The 27,713-nt window shown below is 47.9% G+C and overlaps 1 protein-coding gene across 9 annotated transcripts in view; it reads left to right on the top strand.

The window, feature by feature from the left end:
* Positions 1-27,713, top strand: part of mink1 (misshapen-like kinase 1) — a 62,399-nt gene that overhangs the window by 20,946 nt on the left and 13,740 nt on the right. For 2 of the 9 annotated variants that reach the window (XM_031898076.1, XM_018089850.2), the window contains exons 3-23: positions 3,140-3,196; positions 4,269-4,394; positions 4,486-4,596; positions 5,474-5,564; positions 5,864-5,994; positions 6,114-6,168; positions 7,122-7,200; positions 9,167-9,342; positions 9,838-9,907; positions 10,584-10,788; positions 11,835-11,942; positions 13,512-13,598; positions 17,059-17,268; positions 17,870-18,001; positions 19,492-19,722; positions 23,203-23,288; positions 23,523-23,632; positions 23,764-23,852; positions 24,760-24,783; positions 25,797-25,957; positions 26,078-26,198. In XM_031898076.1, the coding sequence (XP_031753936.1) occupies positions 3,140-3,196; positions 4,269-4,394; positions 4,486-4,596; positions 5,474-5,564; positions 5,864-5,994; positions 6,114-6,168; positions 7,122-7,200; positions 9,167-9,342; positions 9,838-9,907; positions 10,584-10,788; positions 11,835-11,942; positions 13,512-13,598; positions 17,059-17,268; positions 17,870-18,001; positions 19,492-19,722; positions 23,203-23,288; positions 23,523-23,632; positions 23,764-23,852; positions 24,760-24,783; positions 25,797-25,957; positions 26,078-26,198 (2,460 nt within the window). 9 annotated transcript variants of the gene reach the window in all.

The following is a 27,713-nucleotide window of genomic DNA, read 5'->3' as shown; positions in this document are numbered from 1 at the left end:
GTGGTGCCCCTTATTGTATGTACAGTCCAATATATTGTGGCCTTATATTATCCACATGTTATTATGCCTCCCCCATACACCTTCCATTCTGCTAGGCACCTGTAGTACTCACCTACACCCTGATCCCTCCCCCATACACCTTCCATTCTGCTAGGCACCTGTAGTACTCACCTACACCCTGATCCCTCCCCCATACACCTTCCATTCTGCTAGGCACCTGTAGTACTCACCTACACCCTGATCCCTCCCCCATACACCTTCCATTCTGCTAGGCACCTGTAGTACTCACCTACACCCTGATCCCTCCCCCATACACCTTCCATTCTGCTAGGCACCTGTAGTACTCACCTACACCCTGATCCCTCCCCCATACACCTTCCATTCTGCTAGGCACCTGTAGTACTCACCTACACCCTGATCCCTCCCCCATACACCTTCCATTCTGCTAGGCACCTGTAGTACTCACCTACACCCTGATCCCTCCCCCATACACCTTCCATTCTGCTAGGCACCTGTAGTACTCACCTACACCCTGATCCCTCCCCCATACACCTTCCATTCTGCTAGGCACCTGTAGTACTCACCTACACCCTGATCCCTCCCCCATACACCTTCCATTCTGCTAGGCACCTGTAGTACTCACCTACACCCTGATCCCTCCCCCATACACCTTCCATTCTGCTAGGCACCTGTAGTACTCACCTACACCCTGATCCCTCCCCCATACACCTTCCATTCTGCTAGGCACCTGTAGTACTCACCTACACCCTGATCCCTCCCCCATACACCTTCCATTCTGCTAGGCACCTGTAGTACTCACCTACACCCTGATCCCTCCCCCATACACCTTCCATTCTGGCTAGGCACCTGTAGTACTCACCTACACCCTGATCCCTCCCCCATACACCTTCCATTCTGCTAGGCACCTGTAGTACTCACCTACACCCTGATCCCTCCCCCATACACCTTCCATTCTGCTAGGCACCTGTAGTACTCACCTACACCCTGATCCCTCCCCCATACACCTTCCATTCTGCTAGGCACCTGTAGTACTCACCTACACCCTGATCCCTCCCCCATACACCTTCCATTCTGCTAGGCACCTGTAGTACTCACCTACACCCTGATCCCTCCCCCATACACCTTCCATTCTGCTAGGCACCTGTAGTACTCACCTACACCCTGATCCCTCCCCCATACACCTTCCATTCTGCTAGGCACCTGTAGTACTCACCTACACCCTGATCCCTCCCCCATACACCTTCCATTCTGCTAGGCACCTGTAGTACTCACCTACACCCTGATCCCTCCCCCATACACCTTCCATTCTGCTAGGCACCTGTAGTACTCACCTACACCCTGATCCCTCCCCATACACCTTCCATTCTGCTAGGCACCTGTAGTACTCACCTACACCCTGATCCCTCCCCATACACCTTCCATTCTGCTAGGCACCTGTAGTACTCACCTACACCCTGATCCCTCCCCCATACACCTTCCATTCTGCTAGGCACCTGTAGTACTCACCTACACCCTGATCCCTCCCCCATACACCTTCCATTCTGCTAGGCACCTGTAGTACTCACCTACACCCTGATCCCTCCCCCATACACCTTCCATTCTGCTAGGCACCTGTAGTACTCACCTACACCCTGATCCCTCCCCCATACACCTTCCATTCTGCTAGGCACCTGTAGTACTCACCTACACCCTGATCCCTCCCCCATACACCTTCCATTCTGCTAGGCACCTGTAGTACTCACCTACACCCTGATCCCTCCCCCATACACCTTCCATTCTGCTAGGCACCTGTAGTACTCGCCTACACCCTGATCCCTCCCCCATACACCTTCCATTCTGCTAGGCACCTGTAGTACTCGCCTACACCCTGATCCCTCCCCCATACACCTTCCATTCTGCTAGGCACCTGTAGTACTCGCCTACACCCTGATCCCTCCCCCATACACCTTCCATTCTGCTAGGCACCTGTAGTACCCACCTACACCCTGATCCCTCCCCCATACACCTTCCATTCTGCTAGGCACCTGTAGTACTCACCTACACCCTGATCCCTCCCCCATACACCTTCCATTCTGCTAGGCACCTGTAGTACCCACCTACACCCTGATCCCTCCCCCATACACCTTCCATTCTGCTAGGCACCTGTAGTACTCGCCTACACCCTGATCCCTCCCCCATACACCCCCAGTGCCTGTACTTATATCCCCCTAACACAAGGCAGTAGCGGTGCAGCCGGACCCCCTGATCCTGAGTACAAAGAGTTAAGGTGCCGCTGTGAGCGCTCCCAGCGAGACTGCTTTGTCTCAGGAAAGTGCAGGATAAGCAAACTGCATAGCAACCGTGGCAAACACAAAGTAGGGAGGAAGCGTGGGATTGTGGGTAGGGTATTTATGGGGAGGGGGAACAGGTAGTGCAGGGTTTGCTGAACAACAGAAAGGGACTGCAAGTTTAGGCAGGAAGTTCTCTATCCTCCATATCCTGTGGGATTATCCTAATGCCCCTCAGGGGCCCTTCTGTCTCTGGGGAATGGCTGGCTTCCAGCTGCTACTGTCTGTGCCACCCTGCGTAGCCACAGGCACGATATATATATAATGTGTGTGTGTTGGTTTTCCCCTATATCCCTGCGCATTTTTACTTTAAAAGTGAAGAACAAATATTCACTGTATCCAGAAGTCAGACCCCCGGCTATAGGCAGGACCACTATCCGGCGGTGCCCGTCTAACTAAAGGTGGCCATACACGGTAAGATCTGCTCATATGGCGAGGCTAGATCTCAGTCTGAATGGTCCATTGGGGGTACACAGGCAGATAAGCTGCCATATTGATCTAGGACCCGGATCAGCAGCTAAAATCTGCCACTGTATGGCCGCCATTACCCACCATGAATTGAGTGACAGGGCAATGACTGTCGGCCTGTATATATATATATATATATATATATATATATATATATATATAATATAATGGTTTCCACCCTTTTTCCTCCTTGGTTACATATGGACATAGAGTGCTTAAATGAAAACACCCCCCCAGAGAACAGCTTTTTGGGTCTGTCCAAAAGAGGGACCTTAGTCAGGCCGGGGAACTGTACCCAAGTAATGTCTGTTGTCTTTCTTCAGGGCCGCCATGTCAAGACTGGGCAGCTGGCCGCTATCAAGGTCATGGATGTCACAGAGGTAAGAATCCCTTGGGTTTGACCAGCGGCCCCCAAACTATGGCCCGCGGGCCGGATCTGGCCCCCCAGAGGAATTTACCCGGCCCCCGCTGCGTCCTCCCACCTGGCAGTGGAGAGAGAGGACTCAGCGGGGAGCGGCACAGGGGAGCTGAGATGATGGACGGACCGGGGCAACTGGTACAGGTAGGACATGCCGGGCGGGATATGAAAAAGGATGTGGGCTTATTCATCAGCACCCTCCCCCCTGGCGGCGGGAAGGGGGGGGGGGGTTGCTGGTGATGGCGGTCCGGCTCCCCAAACTGTCTGAGGGACCCTTGATCTGGCCCCTTGGGTTAGAAGTTTGGGGACCCCTGGGTTAGAGGTTCTAAACATTCCGGGCATTCATGGTTTTTGCCATAAAGCAACACAGGAGTGCAGTTTGGTTGCTAGGTTTTGTAGATTGTAAGCTCTTTTGGGTAGGGCCCTCTTCACCTCTTGTATCGGTAACTGATTGCTTTATATGTTACTCTGTATGTCCAATGTATGAAACCCACATATTGTACAGCGCTGCGGAATATGTTGGCGCTTTATAAATAAATGTTAATGTAATGTAATGTAGGGAGGAAGTAGGGGGGCCAGGAGTTCATACAGGGACTTGGAGTGACTAAGTGTTTTTTGACTAAGTGTTTTTCTCCAAAAAACTTGGTGCCCTTTAGCAGCAGCAGCATTAGTTTGCAGGTATAATGCTTGGGCAGAGTCTGTGTGTATTAGTATATATATCTATATATCTCTGTATATTACATAACGATATTCATATGTGTCTCCCCCGAAATGACTGTCACTGAGCGTGCCCTTACCCAGCCTCGAGCTGATTGGCACTGATGTGCTCGTTAGCGTTTCACCCAGTCACAAGCTCAGGGCCGTGCCAGCCAGGGAGTCTGGGTAATTATGTCCCTAGTGCTCTGTATGAGCCTAATGGAGCGGCTGTGCTGGTACTGAGGTACAGAGCGCCGGGGAGCTGCCGCCGATGCAGGGCTAATGAATAGTAAGCTCTGTGCCGACACTCGGCCCTAATGCACCCATCTCCCCGGCAGGACGAGGAAGAGGAGATTAAACAGGAGATTAATATGCTGAAGAAGTACTCTCATCATCGAAACATTGCAACCTACTACGGAGCTTTCATCAAGAAGAGCCCGCCGGGCAATGACGACCAGCTGTGGGTGAGTGATTGCAAGCTCTGCGCACCAGCCTGTAGGATTTGGCTGCATGCAGGCAGGAGGTTTATGTATGTTGTATCCCCCCCCCTCGTAGCTGGTCATGGAGTTCTGCGGAGCCGGCTCAGTAACAGATCTAGTGAAAAACACCAAAGGAAATGCCCTGAAGGAAGACTGCATCGCCTACATCTGCAGGGAGATTCTGCGGGTAAGTGAGCCCCACTGTGTAAGGGAAACACTATGGCACCTCCTACCCATATGTATAAATACAAATATACAGAGAAGGAATGTTCTGGGCACACAATAAGCTGTACCCCCATACTGTACTGTCTAAGGGAAACACTATGGCACCTCCTACCCAAATGTATAAATACAAATATACAGAGAGGGAATGTTCTGGGCACACAATAAGCTGTACCCCCATACTGTACTGTCTAAGGGAAACACTATGGCACCTCCTACCCATATGTATAAATACAAATATACAGAGAAGGAATGTTCTGGGCACACAATAAGCTGTACCCCCATACTGTACTGTTTAAGGGAAACACTATGGCACCCCCTACCCATATGTATAAATACAAATATACAGAGAAGGAATGTTCTGGGCACACAATAAGCTGTACCCCCATACTGTACTGTCTAAGGGAAACACTATGGCACTTCCTACCCATTTGTATAAATACAAATATACAGAGAAGGAATGTTCTGGCCACACAATAAGCTGTACCCCCATACTGTACTGTCTAAGGGAAACACTATGGCACCCCCTACCCATATGTATAAATACAAATATACAGAGAAGGAATGTTCTGGGCACACAATAAGCTGTACCCCCATACTGTACTGTCTAAGGGAAACACTATGGCACTTCCTACCCATTTGTATAAATACAAATATACAGAGAAGGAATGTTCTGGGCACACAATAAGCTGTACCCCCATACTGTACTGTCTAAGGGAAACACTATGGGACCTCCTTACCCATATGTATAAGTCCAAGCAGTTGGTGCCATAAAGCAATCCTTTCATGATGTAATAGATATTAGAGAGCAGTATAACTTTTTGTTTGTTTGTTTTGCGCAGGGGCTGTCCCACCTACATGCTCACAAAGTGATACACAGAGACATCAAGGGGCAGAATGTCCTTCTCACAGAGAATGCAGAGGTGAAACTCGGTAAGTCATAGCTTCGCTGCCATATGGCTTCCCCCAGCCTGTATGGGGCTACACGTCCTGCTCATTGGCTAGCCCAACCCAGCAGGGGCCACTTGTTTGAGTGCCCAGTTTGCTCAGCCGCATTTGTCTGACCCAGTTGCTAGGCCCAAGGGCTTGTGATCGGATAGGAGTAGGGCCCTGTGAAGCCATTAGGTCACTTTGTACCTTCATTAGATCCTCTCCCTGATTCACATTCTGCCCTGAACAGAATGACTGCTCTGTAACATTCCATTGTTTCTTCCCATCACGGTGCCCCTCAGTGGACTTTGGTGTGAGCGCCCAGCTCGACCGCACAGTGGGGAGAAGAAATACTTTCATAGGGACCCCATACTGGATGGCCCCTGAGGTGATTGCCTGCGATGAGAATCCAGATGCCACCTATGATTACAGGGTAAGATGTCAACTTCCTCCCCATTGGTTCCTGACGTTTGTATTGCCAATGAATTCATTATACACAATTTTGCACAATTGCCTACCATTGCCTACCATTTTGTGTCCTTTTCTCCGCAGAGTGACATCTGGTCGCTGGGAATCACAGCTATAGAAATGGCCGAGGGAGCCCCACGTAAGTTTCTTCTCGTACGCCCCTATCACTGACCAGGGCCCTGATTCGTCTGTCACTTACAGATCTAATTGGCAGCTTGTGCTGTCTGTCTCAGAGTGAGGGAGGAGTTAAGACACTGTGAGCTTAAGGCAGGGGTGGGACTGGCCCAGGGGCCAGAGACAGACTGTAATGTGTTCATCCCTCCAACCCAACCAGTAATGAAACGGACTTGTGCCCAAACCTAGCTAAGGCTTTACTTTCCCTTTAAACACCTATTTTTCAGCTTTATATCTTGTTTTTCCATCTGACTGTGCTCTCTCCTCTCCAGCTTGGAATGTAGCAATGCTATTTTTGCATTGACAGATTCAAGGACTCTTTATATTCTCTGTTTTCTTACATTTCTTGCATCCCCTCTCCTATTGAGCTTACACTTGTCCTTTGAGACCCCTGGCAGCGGCATACTTGGCATTTGTGGGCAGCGTTTGGGCAGAGTTCCACACGCAGCCCCTAGTCAGAGGCACAAGTAAAAAGCACTCTGTGGGTTCGTATAATGGTGCTCAGCCTCTCCAATGAAATGCCAAATGGCACAGGGAGATTGAAGTGCAGGGAGCAGCACTTTCCCTCCCAACCATAAAAGCACTCAAGAGCTAGCATTGCAGCACCAAGGAGCAGGCTACACACATTAAAGTCTACTTACAGAGGGGCTGATAGAGGTCAGTGCTGCTTAAAGATCAGCCATCAGTTCCTGGGTGGCAATACAGCACCTACCTGGCTCCCTATTGGACTTCTGCTTATAGTCTCCCCTTCCAATAAGATTGCTGATTCCGTGGGCTTCACTGTCACAAGGTACAGTTGCAGTAAGTTAAGATTCAAAGAGACAAGAGGATGGAGGTAGAGCGTACAATCTAGATATGTGTGTTTTATTCTTTATTGTCCTACTAATGCCGTCCTTTTCTTATCTTTCCTACCAACAGCACTCTGCGACATGCACCCAATGAGAGCTCTCTTCCTTATCCCCAGGAATCCACCCCCAAAACTCAAGTCCAAAAAGTGGTAAGTGTGCCGGTCTGCCCCCTGCTGGTATGGGCTCCATACTGTGTACTGGGGGTTTTCATTCCCAAAGGCATACATTATATCTGGCTTGCCAGTCATTTACTATATACCTGTTCACTATTATATAAAAGGGGAAAGTTGTGCTCAATTTTGAACCATTAGGTGGGGGTGCAGTGGGGCTGTGGCCTCAATAGTCACTTAGACAGAAACAAGATATCAATACCAATTACCAATATATATAGGACATTAAGCCATTTTGTGCATTTAGCTGCCAAGCAATGCCCTCCCCTTTAAGCAAAACAGGGATTGTTTGTCCTTATATTGCAATATATTCAAGCTGCCCAACTGTGTCACACTCACCCCCAGTCTGGCCAGTCCTACACTCAGTGTAGTGGGACTGGCCAGACCGGGGTTGAGTGAGTGTAGGACTGGCCAGACTGGGGGCGAGTGAGTGTAGGACTGGCCAGACTGGGGGTGAGTGTAGGACTGGCCAGACTTGGGGTGAGTGAGTGTAGGACAGGCCAGACTTGGGGTGAGTGAGTGTAGGACAGGCCAGACCGGGGGTGAGTGAGTGTAGGACAGGCCAGACTGGGGGTGAGTGAGTGTAGGACAGGCCAGACCGGGGGTGAGTGAGTGTAGGACTGGCCAGACTGGGGGTGAGTGAGTGTAGGACTGGCCAGACCGGGGGTGAGTGAGTGTAGGACTGGCCAGACTGGGGGTGAGTGAGTGTAGGACTGGCCAGACTTGGGGTGAGTGCGTGTAGGACTGGCCAGACTTGGGGTGAGTGAGTGTAGGACTGGCCAGACTTGGGGTGAGTGAGTGTAGGACTGGCCAGACCGGGGGTGAGTGAGTGTAGGACTGGCCAGACTTGGGGTGAGTGAGTGTAGGACTGGCCAGACTTGGGGTGAGTGAGTGTAGGACTGGCCAGACTTGGGGTGAGTGAGTGTAGGACTGGCCAGACTTGGGGTGAGTGCGTGTAGGACTGGCCAGACTTGGGGTGAGTGAGTGTAGGACTGGCCAGACTTGGGGTGAGTGAGTGTAGGACTGGCCAGACCGGGGGTGAGTGAGTGTAGGACTGGCCAGACTTGGGGTGAGTGAGTGTAGGACTGGCCAGACCGGGGGTGAGTGCGTGTAGGACTGGCCAGACTTGGGGTGAGTGAGTGTAGGACTGGCCAGACTTGGGGTGAGTGAGTGTAGGACTGGCCAGACTTGGGGTGAGTGCGTGTAGGACAGGCCAGACCGGGGGTGAGTGCGTGTAGGACTGGCCAGACTTGGGGTGAGTGAGTGTAGGACTGGCCAGACTTGGGGTGAGTGAGTGTAGGACTGGCCAGACCGGGGGTGAGTGAGTGTAGGACTGGCCAGACTTGGGGTGAGTGAGTGTAGGACTGGCCAGACCGGGGGTGAGTGCGTGTAGGACTGGCCAGACTTGGGGTGAGTGAGTGTAGGACTGGCCAGACTTGGGGTGAGTGAGTGTAGGACTGGCCAGACTTGGGGTGAGTGCGTGTAGGACAGGCCAGACCGGGGGTGAGTGAGTGTAGGACTGGCCAGACTGGGGGTGAGTGAGTGTAGGACTGGCCAGACCGGGCGTGAGTGAGTGTAGGACTGGCCAGACTGGGGGTGAGTGAGTGTAGGACTGGCCAGACTTGGGGTGAGTGCGTGTAGGACTGGCCAGACTTGGGGTGAGTGAGTGTAGGACTGGCCAGACTTGGGGTGAGTGAGTGTAGGACTGGCCAGACCGGGGGTGAGTGAGTGTAGGACAGGCCAGACCGGGGGTGAGTGAGTGTAGGCCAGACCGGGGGTTAGTGTGACACAGTTGGCCAGCTTGAATTTATTGCAATATTGATTTCATTGCAGTCAGTGGGGATCACATGATTATATTTGTTGCTGGGGGGTCTCTGTTCTCTTACAGTCTTGCCTGACCATATATCCAATTGAATTTAATGCTTGTCCTGTTTCCTCCATTCAGGTCCAAAAAGTTCATTGACTTCATTGACACCTGTCTGATCAAGAACTACATGAGCCGGCCACCCACCGAGCAGCTGCTGAAGCACCCCTTTATCAAGGACCAGCCGACGGAGAGGCAGGTCCGGATCCAGCTGAAAGATCACATAGACAGATCTAGGAAAAAGCGAGGTGAGAAAGGTAGGAATTCAGTGGAATATTAGGGAGGCAGCTGCCCTGTAGTGTCACAGCCTATAGGTGCAAAGGTGCATCTGGTTCTTGTAAACCATAGCAACCAATCAGCAGGTAACATTTCCTGATTTGAAAACAAATCTGATTTGTTACTTAGCAGCTGTTATGTAATATGAGATAGGCAATAACATTTTGCAATTGGTCTTCATTTTTTTATTTTTTGTGGTTTTTTAGCTCATTAGTTTTTTGTTCATCAGCTCTCCAGTTTGAAATTTCTGTAACTGTCTGGTTGCTAGGGTCTTGTTAACCTTAGCAACCAGGCAGTGGTTTGAATGAGACACTGGGATATAAATAGAAGAAGGACTGAATAGAAAGATAAGGAATAAAACAAATCAATAATAGGAATATTTCCATAGTTTGCTCCCCTTAAACCCTTTGCATAGCCAATATTCCTATTTGGGCTCCACAATGCACTTCAGTTATTTCTATTCCTCCTTCACACAGATGAGACAGAGTATGAATACAGTGGCAGTGAGGATGAGGAGGAGAACCACGGAGAGGAAGGAGAACCAAGGTAAGGCACCCTGAAGGTTGGGTAATACAATTAAAGGGGACGTTGTTTGAAAAGTAAACATAATTCCAAGCAAGTTTGCAATATACATCAATTAAAAATATGCAGCCTTTTTATGATGTTTAATGTAATTATCTGGTTTGGAACAGTTCCCTAAGCCCCACCCCCTGCTGATCTGACTGACTACTTTGTGACTCAAATACAATGTAACAGTAGTCGCTAGTCCTCAGCCTGCCTCCTCCCAGTCCCACAATGCCCTGCTGCACACATGATATAAGGAAAGGCACGTGTCAGTGCAGTGCATTGTGGGTAATGTAATTCCTTCATGCTGTCTGTAAGCTGTGGGGAAGTTGTTACAATCTGTAACATCAGTGTTTTAGTCCCTCCTCCCCTGCCAGAATTTCAAATGATGCAGAAAGCGAAGAGCTGTTTTGCAGCTGGATTTCAACATATAAAAATGGGATTTATTCCTACTTCTTAAAGAAACAGAAACCCCTAATATACCTATCACTGTAATCTGTGTTGTTTGGGGCTCCTTAATCAATTTGGAAAGCCGGAGTTCCCCTTTAATGACATAGCCCCACCCCTGCAGGGCAAAATTGTTCCACTTTCAGAATAGTCACATAACTCTGACCATCCTAGAGTATTTTACTTTCTGCCTTCCTTGTTCCTATTTCAGTTCCATAATGAACGTGCCGGGGGAATCCACTCTGAGACGCGAGTTCCTGAGGCTGCAGCAGGAGAACAAAAGTAACTCAGAAGCCCTAAAGCAGCAGCAGATAGGCGCCCAGCACCGTGACTCCGAGGCACATATCAAGCAGCTGCTCCATGAGAGGCAGAGGCGCATAGAGGAGCAAAAGGAAGAGCGCCGGCGAGTGGAAGAGGTGAGAACTGTCGGAGGGAACTGGCAGGATGCATTCCATGGGGGCTATATCTTCCTCCCATAGTTTTCTTGCTGTAAACTCACTGCCAAAAAGTGCTGCTGTGACTTGCTGTTGGGGTGAACCTCTTGGGGTGTCTATGTGACGGACATAGAGTCGGCCAATCAGCTGGTATGGAAGTGGGACTGGGAAGTGAGTTGTGTGTCTGAATCCTGCAAGGCCATTAGGGATCCTGGGAGTTTTTCCCATTCAAGTGACTTAGATGGGAAAAACTCCCAGGGTCCCTAATGGCCTTGCAGGATTCAGACACACGACAGTGACTTCCTAGTCCCATAAATTCCCGGGGGCTCAAAGGAACAGTTCAGTGTAAATATGAAACTGGGTAAATAGGCTGCACAAAATAAAAAATATTTGTAATGTAGTTAGTTAGGCAAAAATGTCATCTATAAAGGCTGGAGTGGGCAGATGTTTAATATAATAGCCAGAACACTACTTCCTGCTTTATAGCTCTCTGAGTCAGGTACCAATCAAGGACTTGGGGGGAAAGCAGGAAGCAGTGTTCTGGCTATTATGTTAGACATCTGCCCACTCCAGCCTTTACAGATGACATTTTTGCCCAACTAACTATATTAGACTGTGCCAATTAAAAAAAAATATTTCTATATATTTGTGCAGTTTTATTTTTACACTGAACTGTTCCTGTAATAGAAAGGACTTTGTGGGGCTCTCAGGCCTGGGTATTTGCACCTCAGGTCACCGCTCACTGATTGACATGTTGGTAAAGGGAGCTGTGGCCTGGGAAATGGCTGTCACTTGCAGAGCTGCAGGGACGGCTGCGTGACAATAGGCCCAGTGCCACAGAACAGCTGCAAGATCTCTCTTCTATGTCATTTTCTGCTGGCGCAATCGGACCTCTCGCTTTGGGTTCACACAGAGACCTTTTGTTTGCTGGTCTTACGGGGAATTAACCCATGAAACAGTTGAATGTTGGAACATATACGCCAGTCGTCCTGTTGAGCCGTGACACATCTTGCCATTTATCTTAACAGCAACAGCGGCGGGAGAGAGAGCAGAGGAAGCAGCAGGAGAAGGAGCAGCAAAGGCGCCGCGATGACTTACGGCGGGAGGAAGAGAGGAGGATGGCAGAGAGAGAGCAGGTAAAGCCATAGCCCAGCAACTGCCCAGCAAATGTGTGTATGGAATCCCAGCTGAGAGCATTGCATTCTGGGATACACATGAGCAGGCCTCTATGTTGCTTCAGGATACATTATGTCTGAGCGCCTCTCTCTCTGTGCTTTCTGGCACTCAGCTTATCTCTCCCTGTACTAAGTGTCACTCAGCTCCTCCCTGTCTGTGTGCCCAATGCCAGGCTCTCTCTGTCCATTCTGCCTGGGCTCTCTGGTATAATGAATAATGAGCTTAATCTGCAGATGGAATCCAGCGGGATGGGCTCTTTCCTAAATGCCCCTCAAAAATAAAAAAAATGTAGTACAGGTATGGGACCCCCAATAAGGGGTAATTATATCTCAGTTGGGATCAAGTACAGGTACTGTTTTATTATTACAGAGAAAAGGGAATCATTTAACCATTAAATAAACCCAATAGGGCTGTTCTGCCCCAATAAGGGGTAATTATATCTTAGTTGGGATCAAGTACAGGTACTGTTTTATTATTACAGAGAAAAGGGAATCATTTAACCATTAAATAAACCCAATAGGGCTGTTCTGCCCCCAATAAGGGGTAATTATATCTTAGTTGGGATCAAGTACAGGTACTGTTTTATTATTACAGAGAAAAGGGAATCATTTAACCATTAAATAAACCCAATAGGGCTGTTCTGCCCCCAATAAGGGGTAATTATATCTCAGTTGGGATCAAGTACAGGTTCTGTTTTATTAATACAGAGAAAAGGGAATCATTTAACCATGAAATAAACCCAATAGGGCTGTTCTGCCCCCAATAAGAGGTAATTATATCTTAGTTGGGATCAAGTACAGGTACTGTTTTATTATTACAGAGAAAAGGGAATCATTTAACCATGAAATAAACCCAATAGGGCTGTTCTGCCCCAATAAGGGGTAATTATATCTTAGTTGGGATCAAGTACAGGTACTGTTTTATTATTACAGAGAAAAGGGAATCATTTAACCATTAAATAAACCCAATAGGGCTGTTCTGCCCCAATAAGGGGTAATTATATCTTAGTTGGGATCAAGTACAGGTACTGTTTTATTATCACAGAGAAAAGGGAATCATTTAACCATTAAATAGCTGCTTACCCTTTAACTAGCTTTAATTGTAGCTCTAAAACATAGCCCAGAGATGGGCGGTCCATTGTTATCATTAGGACCAGTTGGACCTACTGCCAAATCTTTTTCCTAAAGTTATTCTTCATATAAAACCCCCTTAGGGAAAGTGCTGGAACCAAAATAAAAAGATCATTGAGCAGCGGTGTGGGGAAAGTTCCTTATTGGCCCAACACAAAACAGGGGGCAAACGATCTTGCTCTTAGAGCAACAGCTGATTGGAGGATGACTGCCAAGCCTACCCCTTAGGAGACAGCATGGTGGGAAAGGCACTGTGAGACCCACCTATACACCCTGTTAGGGTTCTTCTCAGCGGGTCCCTCCTCCCACTGTAAGGTCATTTCTCTGACTCTCCCTGTTGTTACTGCCTCGCTCCTCTTTCTCTGCTCTCTGTGCATCTCTCCTTCCTTCCTTCTCTAGGAATATATCAGGCACAAGTTAGAGGAAGAACAGAGGCAGTTAGAAATCCTTCAGCAGCAGCTTCTGCAGGAGCAGGCACTCTTACTGGTAAACATTTTGCTACCTCCATACTCCATAGCCGTTGCATGTACAGCCCTTCCACTCCTGCGCCCCCTACATCTCCCTCATTGCCGAATCCTCACGCAGATTCCTGACCTCACGACAGCCCTGTAAGAGGAGGAATTTGCCAATACAAGTTAAACGGCTGTTTTAAAGGAGAAGGAAAGGTAAAAACTAAAGGTGCCCATACACGGACCGATTGTAGCTGCCGATAACGGTTCTATTAGACTGATTCGGCAGCTTATCGGCCCATGTAGGGACACTAACTACGGCCCTGCCCGACCAACATTTGGCCTGAAATTGTCCAGATCTTGATCTGGCAGGTTTGATTTTTTTTGTCGGATCAGGGACCGCATCGGCTCATTGAAACCGACTGACGCCTATACCCGTCGTTCTAATTTGATTGTTGGCCCCAGGGCCAAAGGACAGAATTTGCCCGATATCGCCCACCTGAAGTTGGGGGATATTGGGAGAGGATCCGTATGTTTGGGGAACATGCCAAGCGAGTGGATCTTAGCATGTGTGGCCACCTTAAGTAAGCTTTATCAGAAAGGTCTATGTAAATACAACCATAAGCACCTCTATCAAAAGAAACACAGGATTTCTTTTCTTCATCTGTGTACATAGGGTTGAAAAAAGACCAGAGTCCATCAAGTTCAACCCTTCCAAGTAAACCCAGCACCCACAAACCTATACTAACCAATCTATATGCTCACATAGATAAACTACATATACAAACACTAATACTGACTGTAGATATTAGTATCACAATAGCCTTTCAAGAACTCATCCAGGCCCCTTTTATAGGCACCTTTTCCCTCTTTAAACAATGCCTGTTATTTAGGGCCCCTCCCATTTGTCTACGCCCTCGTCATGTGTCCTGAGTCCCTTGATTATCAGTGAGTAACCCCAATAGATCCCCATCACTATAATATTTAAGTTAACTTATGGAAAGGCCAATTCTAAGCAACTTTACAATTAGTCTTTATTATTTGTTTTTCATAGTTTTTTCATTATTTGCCTTCTTCTGTGTCTTTGCAGCTTTCAAATGGGGGTCACTGACCCCGACAGCCAAACCCTATTGCTCTGTAAAGCTCCAGTTTTACTGTTTTTGTTACTTTTTATTACTTATTTTTCTGTTCATGTCCTCTGCATTACATACTGTATATCAGTCTTTCATTGAAACTGCACCCTGGTTGCTAAGGTAATTGGCACCCTAGCAACCAAATAGCTGCTGAAACGCCAAGTTCAAGAGCTGCCAAACAAAAACTGAAATGATTGTGGACAAACCCTTTTAAAGGGGTGGTTCACCTTTAAGATCATTTTGCGTATGTTAGAGTGTACTATTTCTAGCAACTTTGCAATTGGTCTTCATGATATATTTTCTTTTACAGTTTTTGAATTATTCGCTGTCTTTGTCTATATCTTTCCAGCTTTTACATGGGGGTCACTGACCCCGCGAGCCAAAAAACTTTTACTCTTTGAGGCTACAATTTTATTTTTATTGTTACTGTTTATCCCTTATCTGTCTATTTATTCCCTCTCCTATTCATATTCTGGTCGCTCATTCATACCCACTGACTGGGTTGCTAAGGGACACAAGACCCTAGCAACCAGATAGCTGCTGAAATTCCAAACTGGAGAGCTGGTCAACAAAAAGTGACATAACCAAATACTATAAAAAATGAAGGCCAATTGCTAAAAGGGAATTTCAAGGTGAACTACCCTTTTACTAGTAAGGGTGCCATATTCTTATTTGAAAGGGGGGGGGGTGGATTTCAGTCTTAAATGAGCCTATTTTGATCTTATGGTTCCCATAGGTAAGGATCATAAGACTCCATTGGGCAGACTTGAGACTGAAAGGAGAAGAATACAACAGAAGTTGGATTTTTTTTTTTTTTTTTTTTTTTTTAAGTTTATTAATAGGAAAAAATCTAAATTTTGGAGGGATAAAAACAGTTTACATAGCCCTAGAAAGGAACATGGAATGAACCATCATAGTAATCTTGAAATAAACCCATTAAAGGGGTAGTGCACCTTATATTAACTTTTAATATGATGTAGACACTGATATTCTGAGACAATTTGCAATTGGTCTTCGTTTTAGCGATAGAGAGATATAGAAATAGATGAATTGAAAGAGTGAGATGAATAGAGAGCCAGAGTGAGATGAATAGAGAGCCAGAGTGAGATGAATAGAGAGCCAGAGTGAGATGAATAGAGAGAGCGAGAGATACAGAGAAAGATAGAGAGCGATGATAGCGAGAGAGAGATGATAGAGAGATACAGAGAAAGATAGAGTGAGAGATATAGAGATGATGGATAGAGAGAGATAGATGTAGAGCGAGAGAGAGATAAATGTAGAGAGAGAGAGATGTAGAGCGAGAGAGAGAGATGTAGAGCAAGTGAGAGAGATAGATAGATATAGAGCAAGAGAGAGAGAGAGATAGATATAGAGCAAGAGAGAGAGAGAGATAGATAGATATAGAGCAAGAGAGAGAGAGAGATAGATATAGAGCGAGAGAGAGATAGATATAGAGCAAGAGAGAGAGAGAGATAGATAGATATAGAGCGAGAGAGAGATAGATATAGAGCAAGAGAGAGAGAGATAGATAGATATAGAGCAAGAGAGAGAGATAGATAGCAAGAGAGAGAGAGATAGATAGCAAGAGAGAGAGATAGATATAGAGCAAGAGAGAGAGAGATAGATAGATATAGAGCGAGAGAGAGAGAGATAGATAGATAGATAGATATAGAGAAAGAGAGAGAGAGATAGATAGATAGATATAGAGAGAGAGAGATAGATATAGAGCAAGAGAGAGAGATAGATATAGAGAGAGAGAGAGAGATAGATAGATATAGAGCAAGAGAGAGAGATAGATATAGAGCAAGAGAGAGAGATAGATATAGAGCGAGAGAGAGAGATAGATAGATATAGAGCGAGAGAGAGATAGATATAGAGCAAGAGAGAGAGAGAGATAGATAGATATAGAGCAAGAGAGAGAGAGAGATAGATAGATATAGAGCAAGAGAGAGAGATAGATATAGAGAGAGAGAGATAGATAGATATAGAGCAAGAGAGAGAGAGATAGATATAGAGCGAGAGAGAGATAGATATAGAGCGAGAGAGAGAGATAGATAGATATAGAGCGAGAGAGAGAGAGAGAGATAGATATAGAGCGAGAGAGAGATAGATATAGAGCGAGAGAGAGAGATAGATAGATATAGAGCGAGAGAGAGAGAGAGAGATAGATATAGAGCGAGAGAGAGATAGATAGATATAGAGCAAGAGAGAGAGAGATAGATATAGAGTGAGATATATTAGATAAGATAGATACCATACCCACACACACACACACACACTGGGGAGTCAGTATGGGGAAGGGTTAGAGGGCTCAGCAGGTTGGCTCTCCGTATAAAAGCAGTAAAACCAGCGCTGTCTCTGCAGGAATACAAGCGGAAGCAGCTGGAGGAGCAGAGACAGTCAGAGAGACTGCAGAGACAGCTTCAGCAGGAACACGCTTATCTCAAGTCTCTGCAGCAGCAGCAACAGCAACAACAGAAGCAGCAACAGCAGCAGCAGCAGGATAAGAAGCCGCTGTACCATTACAACCGGGGGGTAATGAACCCCAGTGAGAAGCCGGCCTGGGCTAGAGAGGTGAGCGCTCACACACTATATTGGGGTTATACCTCTCCTTCACTGTAACAACCCTCAGCCTTTCTGTCTAGGGTCACTCAGTAGTCACTTTGGGATTACTGCAACAACAGAAGCCACTGAGCCCAAGAGCAAGCAATCATTCCTCTTAGCCACAAGCTCAAGCACATAGGCTCTGCATTAACCTTTCATCTTGGCTTAGTAGTAAGAAATCCAAGTCCGGCTTGGGACTCCTCCAGTTACATGGGAGTAGGAGAAACAATAGGTTAGCTGAAAGCAGTTCTAATGTGTAGCGCTGGCTGAAAGCTCAGACTCAGGCACACTTTACTGCTGCGCTGCAAGTTGGAGTGATATCCCCCCCTCACCCCCAGCAGCCGATCAGCAGAACAATGGGAAGGGAGCAAGATAGCAGCTCCCAGTAGGTATCAGAATAGCACTCAATAGTAAGAAATCCAAGTCCGGCTTGGGACTCCTCCAGTTACATGGGAGTAGGAGGAACAATAGGTTAGCTTTTTATAACTTATTGAATGGGCTCATAACCCGGGTATTGATTCCCCGACACTGCTCCTGACACACATTAATGGCAGCTTCTCTGTTTGTTCAGGTGGAGGAGCGTTCGAGGCTCAACAAGCAGAGTTCCCCCCTCTCCATTACTAAGCTCAGCTCGGTGGAGTCTACTGGAAACCCGTCGCAAACCCCACCCTCCCAGCGGCCTCCAGAAATACAGGAGCACAAGGTAATGTTCCTAAAGCTTTGCTGAGCAAAGATCCACAGGCATACAGCAGTCCTGCCCTGCTTTATGGCTGAGATTCTAGCTATCTGTATAACAGAGCATTCTGTCACAGTGGCACAGATCCTATCTGATCCCCCCATTGTAAGCAGCAGCCCTGCCCTGCTTTATGGCTGAGATTCTAGCTATCTGTATAACAGAGCATTCTGTCACAGTGGCACAGATCCTATCTGATCCCCCCATTGTAAGCAGCAGTCCTGCCCTGCTTTATGGCTGAGATTCTAGCTATCTGTATAACAGAGCATTCTGTCACAGTGGCACAGATCCTATCTGATCCCCCCCATTGTAAGCAGCAGTCCTGCCCTGCTTTATGGCTGAGATTCTAGCTATCTGTATAACAGAGCATTCTGTCACAGTGGCACAGATCCTATCTGATCCCCCCCCATTGTAAGCAGCAGTCCTGCCCTGCTTTATGGCTGAGGTTCAAGCTATCTGTATAACAGAGCATTCTGTCACAGTGGCACAGATCCTATCCCCCCCCATTGTAAGCAGCAGTCCTGCCCTGCTTTATGGCTGAGATTCTAGCTATCTGTATAACAGAGCATTCTGTCACAGTGGCACAGATCCTATCTGATCCCCCCATTGTAAGCAGCAGTCCTGCCCTGCTTTATGGCTGAGATTCTAGCTATCTGTATAACAGAGCATTCTGTCACAGTGGCACAGATCCTATCTGATCCCCCACCCCCATTGTAAGCAGCAGTCCTGTCCTGCTTTATGGCTGAGATTCTAGCTATCTGTATAACAGAGCATTCTGTCACAGTGGCACAGATCCTATCTGATCCCCCCCCCATTGTAAGCAGCAGTCCTGCCCTGCTTTATGGCTGAGATTCTAGCTATCTGTATAACAGAGCATTCTGTCACAGTGGCACAGATCCTATCTGATCCCCCCCATTGTAAGCAGCAGTCCTGCCCTGCTTTATGGCTGAGATTCTAGCTATCTGTATAACAGAGCATTCTGTCACAGTGGCACAGATCCTATCTGATCCCCCCATTGTAAGCAGCAGTCCTGCCCTGCTTTATGGCTGAGATTCTAGCTATCTGTATAACAGAGCATTCTGTCACAGTGGCACAGATCCTATCTGATCCCTCAATCTCCTGTCTCCCCCATTTTGCCTGCTCTGACTTTCTCCTCCCTCCCATGTCTCCATTCCATCTCTCACCCCTTGCCCCCCTGTAAGTTTCAGTGCTGATGGTGGGTTTCTCTAGCCATAGAGTGACAAGGTACATCATTTCATGGGGGGGAGGATTATTCTTTGGTTTCTAACCTTCTTGTTTTTTCTATGAGACAAAGACATTTTGGGTAATTTCCAGGTAAGAGCTGGCATTGCTTAGAGTGATTGCTGTTTTGGCACGGCCAGGTGTATTGAGAATAATGTACTGGTACCAGTTGGGGCCATTATTCATCCATCCCTTCATCCTTTTGCATCCCCCATCAGCCACTACGCATTACTTCTCAGAACCGTGCTGCTCTCAGGCCAGCTCCCCGGCCCAACTCCTTGCAGGACCCAATGGCACCCCCTGTCCGTCATGCTCCTGTTCCCCTTCCTGCCAACCGGAATCACCTTTCCCGCCAGAGCTCTGACCCATCCCCTGATGGGGTGCCACCCTCTTCCCGTCTAGAGAGGGGACCCTGGGTGAAAAAGGAGGCAGAGGTGCACCCTCCCAAGGTAACCAGGGTGTGGTGTTAGCTGTTCTCCCTATTGCAACTCTCCGCTCTGATCCTGTATGACTTCTGGCTCTGTATGACTTCTCCTGGTCATGTATGACTTCTCCTGGCTCTGTGTGACTTCTCCTGGCTCTGTTATGACTTCTCCTGGCTCTGTATGACTTCTTCTGGCTCTGTATGACTTCTCCTGGCTCTGTATGACTTCTCCTGGCTCTGTATGACTTCTCCTGGCTCTGTATGACTTCTCCTGGCTCTGTATGACTTCTCCTGGCTCTGTATGACTTCTCCTGGCTCTGTATGACTTCTCCTGGCTCTGTATGACTTCTCCTGGCTCTGTATGACTTCTCCTGGCTCTGTATGACTTCTCCTGGCTCTGTATGACGTCTGGTTCTGTATGACTTCTGGTTCTGTATGGCTTTCTCCTGGCTCTGTGTGACTTTCTCCTGGCCCTGTATGACTTTCTCCTGGCTCTGTATGACTTCTGGCTCTGTATGACTTCTCCTGGCTCTGTATGACTTCTGGTTCTATATGGCTTCTGGTTCTGTATGGCTTTCTCCTGGCTCTGTGTGACTTTCTCCTGGCCCTGTATGACTTTCTCCTGGCCCTGTATGACTTTCTCCTGGCCCTGTATGACTTTCTTTCTCCTGGCCCTGTATGACTTTCTCCTGGCCCTGTATGACTTTCTCCTGGCCCTGTATGACTTTTCCTGGCCCTGTATGACTTTTCCTGGCCCTGTATGACTTTCTTTCTCCTGGCCCTGTATGACTTTCTTTCTCCTGGCCCTGTATGACTTTCTTTCTCCTGGCCCTGTATGACATGACTTTCTTTCTCCTGGCCCTGTATGACTTTCTTTCTCCTGGCCCTGTATGACTTTCTTTCTCTTGGCCCTGTATGACTTTCTTTCTCCTGGCCCTGTATGACTTTCTCCTGGCCCTGTATGACTTTCTTTCTCCTGGCCCTGTATGACTTTCTTTCTCCTGGCCCTGTATGACTTTCTTTCTCCTGGCCCTGTATGACTTTCTTTCTCCTGGCCCTGTATGACTTTCTTTCTCCTGGCCCTGTATGACTTTCTTTCTCCTGGCCCTGTATGACTTTCTTTCTCCTGGCCCTGTATGACTTTCTCCTGGCCCTGTATGACTTTCTCCTGGCCCTGTATGACTTTCTTTCTCCTGGCCCTGTATGACTTTCTCCTGGCCCTGTATGACTTTCTCCTGGCCCTGTATGACTTTCTTTCTCCTGGCCCTGTATGACTTTCTCCTGGCCCTTTATGACTTTCTCCTGGCCCTGTATGACTTTCTCCTGGCCCTGTATGACTTTCTCCTGGCCCTGTATGACTTTCTCCTGGCCCTGTATGACTTTCTTTCTCCTGGCCCTGTATGACTTTCTTTCTCCTGGCCCTGTATGACTTTCTTTCTCCTGGCCCTGTATGACTTTCTTTCTCCTGGCCCTGTATGACTTTCTTTCTCCTGGCCCTGTATGACTTTCTCCTGGCCCTGTATGACTTTCTCCTGGCCCTGTATGACTTTCTCCTGGCCCTGTATGACTTTCTCCTGGCCCTGTATGACTTTCTCCTGGCCCTGTATGACTTTCTCCTGGCCCTGTATGACTTTCTCCTGGCCCTGTATGACTTTCTCCTGGCCCTGTATGACTTTCTCCTGGCCCTGTATGACTTTCTCCTGGCCCTGTATGACTTTCTCCTGGCCCTGTATGACTTTCTCCTGGCCCTGTATGACTTTCTCCTGGCCCTGTATGACTTTCTCCTGGCCCTGTATGACTTTCTCCTGGCCCTGTATGACTTTCTCCTGGCCCTGTATGACTTTCTCCTGGCCCTGTATGACTTTCTCCTGGCCCTGTATGACTTTCTCCTGGCCCTGTATGACTTTCTCCTGGCCCTGTATGACTTTCTCCTGGCCCTGTATGACTTTCTCCTGGCTCTGTATGACTTTGCCTGGTTCTGTATGACTTTGCCTGGTTCTGTATGACTTTGCCTGGTTCTGTATGACTTTGCCTGGTTCTGTATGACTTTGCCTGGTTCTGTATGACTTTGCCTGGCTCTGTATGACTTCGCCTGGCTCTGTATGACTTCGCCTGGCTCTGTATGACTTCTCCTGGCTCTGTATGACTTCTCCTGGCTCTGTATGACTTCTCCTGGCTCTGTATGACTTCTCCTGGCTCTGTATGACTTCTCCTGGCTCTGTATGACTTCTCCTGGCTCTGTATGACTTCTCCTGGCTCTGTATGACTTCTCCTGGCTCTGTATGACTTCTCCTGGCTCTGTATGACTTCTCCTGGCTCTGTATGACTTCTCCTGGCTCTGTATGACTTCTGGTTCTGTATGGCTTTCTCCTGGTTCTGTATGACTTTGCCTGGCTCTGTATGACTTTGCCTGGTTCTGTATGACTTTGCCTGGTTCTGTATGACTTTGCCTGGTTCTGTATGACTTTGCCTGGCTCTGTATGACTTTTCCTGGTCCTGTATGACTTTTCCTGGTCCTGTATGACTTTTCCTGGCCCTGTATGACTTTTCCTGGCCCTGTATGACTTTTCCTGGCCCTGTATGACTTTCTTTCTCCTGGCTCCGTAGGCTTTCTCCTGGCTCTCTGTAGGCTTTCTCCTGGCTCTCTGTAGGCTTTCTCCTGGCTCTCTGTAGGCTTTCTCCTGGTTCTGTATGACTTCTGGTTCTGTATGACTTCTGGTTCTGTATGACTTCTGGTTCTGTATGACTTCTGGTTCTGTATGACTTCTCCTGGTGTGTGAAGTCTCCAGACTCCGTATCTGGATTGGGCTGCTCTCTGCTTCTTGTTGACCTGAGGGCTTCCTGCACCCTTACTAACCCCGGGAATATCGGGGAACTTCTTACCCTACATCTTCAGACTTTCCTAGACTGCTGAGTATCTTGTGTGTCTATAAATCTTCCTTGTAGTCGTCTCTAGCCAATCAGTTGCTGTATGGGGGGGCGGTGTTGCTAATAAGGGGGCACCGAAGCACTGGAAGGGATCCTGCTCCTCCTCATTGGCTTTAAGCAACCCTGGTACTCTGTAACCCCCAAACTACTGACTGAAACTAAAGAGCCCAAATGGCCTCTCTCCTGCCGCACTGCGCTACATCCAATAGCGCCCCCTAAGGGCCACAGGGTCCTGTTTGCTAACAGCACGTCCAGCAAGCTATTAACACTCCCATGTAAAGAACACGTGCAGCAAAGGGACTGTGGGCATGTACAGAATGCCAGGGTTTGCACGACCCATAATTCCCTCTGTGCCTGAGCCTCTGCTGCTGGATTTTCCCTTAATCCTTTCCCATCATCCCATTCTTCCATCCTCTAACATTAACCCATTCTCCTCTCCCTCCAGTATTTCCCATCATCCCATTCTTCTGTCTACTTCCATACCCCTCCCTCTTTCTAATATTTCCCATCATCCCATTCTTCTGTCTTACCCTTTTTACCCCACTGAATCAGTCTTTGCCTTTTCCCTCCCGTTCAGGTTCCCCAGAGAACAACGTCCATTGCCACGGCCCTGAATACGAGTGGTTCTGGGGGCAGCAGGCCGGTGCAGGCTGTGAGAGCCAGGTATGGATATGTTTATATTGCGGGGGCAGAGGGGTAACTTGCGTTTGTGGCTGCAGCGATCAGGCAGTACTATGTACTGAATCTCAAAATTCTTATGCAGTTTTATGTTGAGGAACGGTATTACATCTTTTGTTGCCCGGTTGATTGGGTTGAATACTCTTGCTCTAGCGCCCCCTATGAGAAGATTCTTCCAGTGGCCATCTTCTAACCTTGTGTGTGTGTGTTTGTGCCCAGTAACCCGGACCTGCGACGGGCAGAGAGCGGCTGGGAGAGAGGAGACTCTTTGCTGCAGTCCCCCCACCCTAACCTGCCCCAGGCTGGCTCCCTCGAGAGGAACCGCATAGGTAAGACACACCTATGGCAGTAACTAGCATATACAGCCAGACACTTGCCTGTTGTTCCCAACATACTCACCCATAGCAACAGCCTAAGCACCACTTACATACTGTTAAAGTCATTTTCATTTCTCTTACAGCCCCCCACAAGCTGGAGGAATCCTCTATTAGCCCTCCAGGGAGCAAAACCCCAGGAGAAGAGCATCGATCCCGCCCTGGGCGCCCAGCAGTGAGTGTGATTACAAGTATTTTTGCCCCTTTTTTATACTCAATTCTATGAGATCTACAAGGCTGAATAGGGAGAAGTGACCCTAAAGGGGTAGGTTCACCTTTACATTAACTTTTAGTAAGTTACAGAATGTCCTATTCCTGGCAGCTTTGCAATTGGTCTTCGTTATTTATTTGTTATAGCTTTGGAATTATTTGCCGCCTTCTTGTGACTCTTTGCAGCTTTCAAATGGGGGTCAGTGACCCCGGCAGCCAAACCCTATTGCTCTGTGAGGCTCCAGTTTTATTGTTATTGTTACTTTTTATTCCTTATCTTTCTATTCAGCCCCTCCCCTATTCATATATCAGCCTCTCATTCAAACTACTGCCTGGTTGCTAAGGGAAATAAGACCCTGCTGGGAAACCAAAGTGCAGAACTGCTAATGAGAAAGCTAAATATAAATGCAAAAAATAAAGACCAATTGCAAATTGCCTCGGAATATCGATGTCTACATCATAGTGAAAGGGTATTTAAAGGCAAACAACCCCTTTAAGATTGTGCTAAAAGAAGACCCTTAGCCACCGGGCAGCCAAGCTGGAAGAAAGGGTTTCTGTAGCAAACACCCCAGTGGTACCAGTGTAGGGCAATAGTATATAATATATTAATTACTTTAATAAACTTTTTCATTTTTTGTGTTCCTGTTGGAGGGTAGATTCACATTTCTGCCAGTTTGTGGCACGCTTGCTGAAGAGTTCTCTTTATTTTTATACAAATGGGGCAGACACTTCCATGTTCCTCCTCATCCTGCCCCCCCCCCCCCACTTTGCCCCTCTCCCCCGCCTTGCTTCTGCCCTCAGTGAAAGAGAGAATTTCTGTTCCTTATGCTGAATGCATTTTCCTCTTCTCTCCTTCTATCCGCGGCTGTCAGAGCTATAAGAGAGCCATAGGAGAGGTTAGTTCCTGCCCTAACACGTTGCATGTCGGCTCCATCTCTGGGGTTCATAACCTTCATGCACTTGTGCCTCAGGGGGGCATTACTGGGTGGGAACGCTAATGTGAGTGGGAGACTTCCTGGAACAGTCTTTGGGTGAATGGTTGACTGTAACAGAAATTGGGTGAGTGGCAGGCTGGAACAAAGAGTGCAAGTGGAGGCTAGAGTGGAACGCGTGGGTGGATGGACGGATTGGGTGGAGTGGAATGTGTGGGTGGATGGGCAGATTGGCTGGAGAATTGGTGAATGGGCGGTTTGGCTGTATTGGAAAGCGCAGGTGAATCAGCAGATTGACTGGAGCAGAACGTGCGGGTGGTTTGGCTGGAGTGGAACGCGTGGGTGAGGCGGGCTGATGGTTTGGCGGGAGCGGAACGCATGGGTGGGGCGGGCTGATGGTTTGGCTGGAGCGGAACATGTGGGCGGGCCGGGCCGGTGGTTTGGCTGGAGTGCAACGGACGGGTGTGGTGGGCCGGTGGTTTGGCCGGAGCGGAACATGTGGGCGGGCCGGGGGTTTGGCTGTAGTGGAACGCGCGGGTGGGGTGGGCTGGGGGTTTGACTGGAACCGAACGGACGGGTGGGGCGGGCTGGGGGTTGGACTGGAACCGAACGCACGGGTGGGGCAGACCAATGGTTTTGCTGGAGCGGAGGATGTGGGGTGGACGTGTGACTGGCACTGCTAAATGCGTTGGGTATTTAAGGGGCAGCTGCTGTTTGTGGGGGCTTAGTGTATGTGTTGCACACGTGTCACATGGTGCAGCCGAGTGTTAAACTGCTACACAGTCAGTTACATATTCTCCATCCTGTCTCAGTTTTCCCCATTGTAGTTACGTTTCTCTGCCCATAACCTCCTGTTATACCTCTCTTTCTCATGTTCTCCCTCTGCTTCCGCTTTGCTTCGTCTCTGCCCCGTACTCTAACCCCACACACTCCTTGTCTAACCCACCCATTTGCCTTTTCCCTCCTTCCCCCAATAGGATCACCTCCTGGTGAAGGACCGGCCCGAAGATGTGCCCAAACCCCCTAAGAAAGCGTTGGACTACTCTTCCTCCAGCGATGAACTGGACAGCAGTGATGAAGAGGAAGAGGAGGGGGATGCTGAGAGACAGGAGCCCAACAGGGACAGCTCAGGAGCCAGGTATAATGGGTATAATGGGCACACTCAGGGTGGGGGGCTACTCTCTCCTGCTAGGTACTGCTTGGGGGTGGAGCACAATATCCTGTGCAAGTCCCTGATTGGTGCTTTCCCTCGTTCCAGTCGCAGCGGGCGAGACGCAGATACAGACAGCGTCAGCACCATGGTGGTTCATGATGTGGAGGAGCTGATGGGGAGCACGTCTGACAGTTCCTACGGCGACGGCACCATGGTGGTTCAGAGAGTGAGTAAATCAGTAAATATTGCCCTTTTACATCCTTTCCCTTGAGCCGCCATTTAGTGATGGGTTGTGTGCGCCCTCTAGAGATCAGCTGACAGGAAGTGATGCAGCTCTAACTGTAACAGGAAGTAGTGTGGGAGCAAAAGGCAGAACTCTGCCCATTCATTGGCTGATGGGGCCTAGCATGTATGTGTGCCTTGGCTTGTTTGTGTGCACTGTGACTCCTATGATCCCAGGGGGCGGCCCTTAGTACATAAAATGGCAGTTTCCTATTTAGGATTACCCAATGGCACATACTGCTAAACAAGTAAATTTTTTTTTTTTTTTTTAAAGGTAAGTTTTTTATTGGTTTTACAACATCACAAAACAAAAATACAAAACAGTGTATAATATATTGACATTAACCCTTTAAGTGCCAAGGGACGTAGATTCTACGTCCCAGGTACCAAGGGACCAAAGTGCCATGGGACGTAGAATCTACGTCCAATGGCACTGTCGGGTTTACAAGCGCTGCGCTCGCTTTTAAAGCAGCGCAGCGCTTGTAAAGCCGTCACAACCCCCTAGGCAACGAGCGAACAAGGACATACTCACCGATCCGGTCGCCCAGCCGCACCGATCGTCGCTCCAGCCAATGACAGCAGTGGACACGCATTGATGACGTGTCCACTGCTGTCCCTTTAAAAGTCGCCGCCTACTGTCGGCTCCCTCACTCCTGCTGCGCACGTTGGACCGGATGGAGCTCCCCTGCTGCCTTCCTGCTGGATTTATCGCCCCTGATCGCCTCTGATCGCCTGCCTGCCTTGGGTAAGCTGAACTACAACTCTCTACCACTGTTTATTTTGCTTATTTCTATCTCAACTGTCTAAAAATTTTTTTTTTTTTTTTTTTCAATTTTTTCTTCTATCTTTGTTATTATTACACTTTTGTACACATACACACTTATTTACAACTTTCCCAAGCACACACAGACACTTACACACACACTTACACTTACACTTTTTTTTTTTTTTTTTTTTTTTTTTCTTTCTTTCTTTTCTTTTCTTTCTGTCTTTGCTTTCTTTGGCAGTCTTTTTTTTTTACTAAAACTTTATTTCTGATCTTGCTCTATAATTATCTGATTTATTTGGTTGCATTTTAGTGTTTTTTTGGCATTTTCATAATTGATTTCTGTTTTTGAATTATTCTATTGCACTGTAACTTTTTTATTGCTATTGGGTGCTGAATTTGCAGTGACGTTGGTGGATCCAGGGCTCTGACCACCGATTTCATTGCAATTATTGTTCTTCTGTTGGTTTAGGTGGTTTTATTGGATTTTACTGATTTTATGGTGTTTTATCTTTGCATTGTTCTTTGTGTGTTTAGTGCCCCTAAAAGGTTGCTTTTGCAGTGACATTGGTGGATCCAGGGCTCTGACCACCGATTTCATTGCAACTATTGTTCTTTGATTGCTTTTAGTGGTTTTATTCCATTTTAACTTCATTTGATTTCAGTTGTTCTAGAAAGGTCCAGAGGTGCTAA

Source organism: Xenopus tropicalis, chromosome 3 (assembly GCF_000004195.4).
Source record: "Xenopus tropicalis strain Nigerian chromosome 3, UCB_Xtro_10.0, whole genome shotgun sequence".
Lineage (NCBI taxonomy): Eukaryota > Metazoa > Chordata > Amphibia > Anura > Pipidae > Xenopus > Xenopus tropicalis.
The sequence above is the reverse complement of the archived record's forward strand: the minus strand, read 5'-3'. Positions and strand labels throughout refer to the sequence as shown.